The sequence below is a fragment of the Camellia sinensis genome, chromosome 12, assembly GCF_055761805.1.
Source record: "Camellia sinensis isolate YWXY chromosome 12, ASM5576180v1, whole genome shotgun sequence".
In the NCBI taxonomy this organism is placed as follows: domain Eukaryota; kingdom Viridiplantae; phylum Streptophyta; class Magnoliopsida; order Ericales; family Theaceae; genus Camellia; species Camellia sinensis.
Window position 1 is genome coordinate 84,629,676 of NC_138972.1, and position 5,325 is coordinate 84,635,000.

General features: G+C 35.2%; 1 protein-coding gene across 5 annotated transcripts in view; it reads left to right on the top strand.

Annotated features, from left to right (window-relative positions):
- Positions 1-561: 561 nt before the first annotated feature.
- The window catches only part of LOC114277288 (alpha/beta-Hydrolases superfamily protein), a 15,036-nt gene continuing 10,272 nt past the window's right edge, over positions 562-5,325 (top strand). Inside the window, exons 1-7 of one of the 5 annotated variants that reach the window (XR_014346731.1) lie at positions 562-687; positions 945-958; positions 1,051-1,155; positions 1,238-1,311; positions 1,392-1,463; positions 1,622-1,650; positions 5,124-5,174. Coding sequence is in view for 4 of the 5 variants with exons in the window: in XM_082899123.1 (XP_082755249.1) it covers positions 571-687; positions 945-958; positions 1,051-1,155; positions 1,238-1,311; positions 1,392-1,463; positions 1,622-1,650; positions 5,124-5,174 (462 nt within the window). In the remaining variant the exon portion in view is untranslated. Of the gene's footprint in view, positions 688-755; positions 855-944; positions 959-1,050; positions 1,156-1,237; positions 1,312-1,391; positions 1,464-1,621; positions 1,651-5,123; positions 5,175-5,325 lie in introns of those variants that run through there. The other 4 variants (XM_082899123.1, XM_028219189.2, XM_028219193.2 and 1 more) reach the window with 4 other exon arrangements.

Sequence of the window (5,325 nt, forward strand, 5' to 3'; positions counted from 1 at the left end):
CGCAACACCAATGCAGACTACGAGATTAAGCGATCTCGCTGATAACACCACGTCACTGTAAACCACGGTTCACAATGTTCCAATGTACGCTCCACACGATTATGGCAATGTTTATACGAAATGGGGGTTTTGAATTTCTAGGGTTTGAGTGGAGGGCACGAATGTTAATTTTAGGAATGTTCTCGTGTGATTAACGTTGCTAGCAATGGATTTCAAAGTAATGAAATTATCATCATCCCCCCAACATCGGATGGCAATCCAAAACTTTCCAAATTCCTTAGATACGTTTTGATTGAGCAAGAGAGAAGCTCCAAAAGACCACTATATTACGCTTTATGGACAAATTAGTAAATTTAACATCAACAAAACTCCACAATTATCCCTACAACTTGCAAAACACGCACTAACACTATCGGCTCCAACGTCTTTACCATTTTAATAGAACTTAACAGTTTATAAAATAAATTGTAAAATTAAATGGTGCAACAAACATTGATTTGAAATTTAATGGTGCTTTACCTTTTATTTTTTTATTTTTAAGAATATTTAAAAAAGAAACTCGATGAATGAATGACGCACCAAATTTGCCCAACCAATATGAATGCTGGACGACGAGCACTATGCTTATTAACCGTCTTTCTCTCACTCGCTCCTCATACCTCTGTTTCCACTCTCCTCCGTTTCCAGGTATCACAAACCCCCTTCTCTCTCTCTCTCTCTCTGTATGCAATGAGGATCATATACCCTGCTAATTGGTAATAATTTGTTTCCGGCAAAACATGGTTTACCATTTGATTACCTAAAAACCCAGTTCTTGATTCTTTCTTTGATCTGTTCCAGGTCAAGTTATATAGGTAATATTTTCTTTCAAGCAATATAATAAACATGGTTTATCATTTGATTACCTAAAACCCAGTTCTTGTTCTTTCTTTAATTTGTTCCAGGTCAAGTTATATAGGTAATAATTTCTCTCAAGCAATATAATAAACATGGTTTATCATTTGATTACCTAAAAACCGAGTTCTTGATTCTTTCTTTAATTTGTTCCAGGTCAAGGTATATATCGAAGTGTACAAGTAAAGTCATGGGTCTTGACAATTTTCCTTTAATTTCCCAAAAAACGCATGCCAATTTTCGGTTGTGCAATGTCTCCGGGTATATTCTTTCTCTCTCACTGAACTCTTGGACGATTTTTTCTCATTGATTTTATCTTTTAATTGTTTATCTTTGAGACCAGTTATACTACAAATTTGCTAGAAATTCGTGCGGGAGATCCTTCATTGCATGTCTTGTTCATCCCTGGAAATCCAGGTTGTATGAATTGTGCCTTATTTTTGTGTTAGTTATATAAGCCCTTTTGTGAGAACTAAGAACTGTGGTGGTTATCACAGGGGTAATTTCATTTTACACTGATTTTCTGGAAAATTTGTATGAGCTACTTGGAGGAACTGCATCTATAACAGGCACGACATGGTTTTATCTTGTTCATGTTCTTGAATTTTCACAGTTATGATTATAATTGTAATTGCTGTTTTAATTAAAATTGTGTTTAGATTATTGTTTTTTTGGAGATGGAGCTGATTTATAATCTTATTGGTTGCACTATTGTTTTGGTCATCAGCTGTTGGTCACATATCCCAGACAGAAAAGGTAAGTACTTTGGTTAATATGAGTTAGGAAGTAGCTGCATTATTTTGATTGTGCTGTTATTACGTCTTGACCCTGCTTTCCATTTTTCCCTAATTGATAAACTTCTTATGGAGTTCTAAGTCCAGTGAAAAAGGTTCATTTTAAGCATATACAAGATAACTAGCCGAAAACATTTGGTCAAACCTTTAGGTTAATTTGCAAAAGGAAAGGAAAAGTGAAGGAAAAAGTAAATGAAGTATAACTTATACTGTATATTTTTAATTTTTTTGTTTTTGGGTCACTTTTCCCTTCTATTTTTTTCCCTATGCAAATCTCTTTTCAAATCCATGATTCAAACATAGCGTAATGGACATGAATTGGGAATCATAAATAAGAAATCGGGCAAGTGATTATTATGTTTAAAAATATATGGGGATCAACTATCAAGGAAATGAACATCAACAATATTTTTGCCCATATATTTCACAATCATAATATATTGCATGGTAACTGACTTGGGGCTATAGTTTACATAATTTACCCTCATCTCATGTATTCAAATTTCTTTAAAAGAGACCAAGTTACCCCTACTATGCTTTATTTTACAAGAGATTCTCAATCACTATATCAAAACAGCAACATCCTGACATCCCAAACATGTTAGACATGCTATTGAGAGAATCCAAGAAGAATTTGATAGAGTTTGAAACTTAAAAACTTTTAAGCTCTAATATGTCTAGGAAGTAATTGACATGTAGTAACATCTGAGACATACACAACATTTTTGCAGAAGTATCCAGAATATATAGGTCAAAATGATCTGAAGGGGATTTTCAATACACAATGAAAGTTGGAGTGACACTGTGACCAACAACTACTAGATATCTTCTTCATGATCATCGATAAGCCCTTTTTAGCAATCAATAGATACTAAAATCTACTGAACATTGGTGTCAACTACTTGGCCTCAGGAGTTGAGGTTTATGTAGTTGCATTAGTTTTCAAGGAATTTCAAGCAGTGGAGAGAATACAACTTAGAGCAACTTAGTGGGTCCTTATATCTTGTGCACTCATAATGTTTAATTAATTTGCGAGTGTAGACACAAATTTTGAAATGTGAAGGGCTTCAACACATTTCAGAATTTATGTTACAAATGTCGACAGTTTGGTTTTTGGACTAAATAGTGTTGATTATTTGAATAATAAGTTCCTATTTCCGATATGTACTCCAGATCGTTAATTACACATTTTAATTAAATGAAACCTCTGATTAATGAAGGACAAAAGATTAATAGAAAACAATTTAAGGAAAAGAAATATTTTATTGAATTGTTGTGGGTTTTGAACCCTTGAATACAAAGTACAATTCTTGGGCTTGGAACCCTTTACCTATTGATCGCCATTATGCGTTTGTAGCGTAGGCTCTTGAGTTCTCCTGGTTTCTCTTCTTCTTCCTCATGAAGACTTCTTTGTTTTCTCTCTCTCTTTCTCTCACATTTCTAATTCTTGATCTTTTTATTTCTCCTCTTGATTTTCGGTCCTTTGATCTCTCTGATCTTCTCTTTTCAATCCTCTCATTTTCTCCTCCCCTTCTTGAGTAATGGTCCACATATTTATAGAGGGCCATCTACGTGGTAAGAGCGCACTATCTTCAATTTGAATTTCAAATTGAGTGATAACACCATTTGAATTTAGGCGTCATCATATATGATTAATCGTCTATCTGATCAACCGTATTGATTCTTTGCATTTCATCCCCTATTGTGTCGTTGTTGTAGGCTCTACAAGTGTCATCATTTGGTTGAGCATACTGTATTTCAAATATTGTAGGCTCCACGTGTTGTTTGAGTATTTAGAATAACGACGATAACCAAACCAAACCAAACCTAACCAAACCAAATCTTAAGTCCCATCAAATGAGGTCGGTTACATGAATCCTTCTTCTTCACACGGCCCTATCAAAAGTCATTTCGTTAGTCAAATTAAGTAGATCCATATCTCTATTTACAACGCTAGCCAACGTTAATCTAGGCCTACCCCGTCCCCTAACACTCTCATCTATCGTTACAGTATCGCATCTCTTCATTACTGCCTCCGTTGGCCTCCGTTGAATGTGACCAAACCATCTCAATCGATTCTCTCTTATCTTCTATTGGTGCTACTCTTACTCATTCCCGAATGCATTCATTCCTAATTCCGTCTTGTCTAGTCTTGCCACACATCCACCTTAGCATCCTCATCTCAACCACACTCATTTTATCTACATGCTGTTTCTTGATTGCCTAACACTCCATCCCATACAAGATCATTGATCTAACAGCCGTTTTATAGAACTTACCTTTTAATCTAGTGGGTATTCGTTTATCGCACAGTACCGCAGACACACTTCTTCACTTACACCATTCGCCTTAATCCTATGGGCCACATCCGCATCAATCTCTCTCACTGTTGTGATAATCGACCCTAAATAACGAAAATGTTCACTCTTAGGCAATTCTTGATTCTCAATCTTCACTTCTCCTCTGCTTTCATTGTTACTATTACTAAATTTACACTTCATGTACTCTGTCTTAGTTCTGCTTATCCGAAATTCTTTAGATTTAAGAGTTTTTCTCCAAATCTCCAACTTTATGTTAACTCCTTCTCTAGTCTCATCTACTAGCACAATATCGTCTGCAAAAAGCATACGCCATGGCACGTTATTCTAAATATTTCTTGTCAACTCATCCATAACTAAAGCAAAAAGATAAGAACTTAAGGTAAATTCTTTGTGTAACCCTACAGTGTCTCTAGCAGGTGATCTAATAGTGGTCACCACCCCTTCATACATGTCCCTAATCACATCAATGTAACCTTTTGTCACCATTTTCTTCTCTAACACTCATCATATTATATCCTGGGGTACTCTATCATATGCTTTCTCAAGATCAGTAAACACCATATGAATGTCTCTTATCTTTTCTCTATACTTTTTCATTACTCTCCTCAAAAGATAAATTGCTTCTATTGTTGACCTGACAGGCATAAACCCAAATTGATTCTCTGAAACCTCTGTTATATCTCCCAATCGGCGTTCCATCACCCTCCCCCACACTTCAACGAATCATGTTGATCCTTTTAGGCAGTGATTACCTACAACATTCCTATTGTAGGCTGTATACGTGTCATTGACTGATTGACCGTATTTAACATAAATTCGGTTGAAATTTATGAGCCAACAGCGGGTGATGCTTTGACTGAAGGTCACTAGCATATGAATCTCTATGATCTTGATGATCCTGCCATAACCACTCAAAAATGAGTTCTTTTACATTCTTAAGGCCTTGTAACTAGAGTTTTATGCTTGAAACTGTGCACTTGTTTGCTGATTGTGATTGTAAATTGTAATATGGCTTTATTCAAATTGAGCAATAAAACTAATTTTGAAGTTTTGGCATGTATTGATCACTCACTTTTGGGTATCATTCTTAAATGGAGTCTTCTTTCCTTGTTAGAACTGGGAGCACGGAAGGTTGTTCTCATTGGAAGAACAAATTGATCATAAGGTAATATTTCATGTGGCATATAATTTTGAGAAGGTTTATTTATTTATTTATTTTTTCTGTGCGCACAATAGAAGGCATGCTAGTTGTTTAAATTTGCAAGTTCTTGTTCCTTTGGAATTGAGATTGTTTGCAAGCGAGAATATTAAAAATT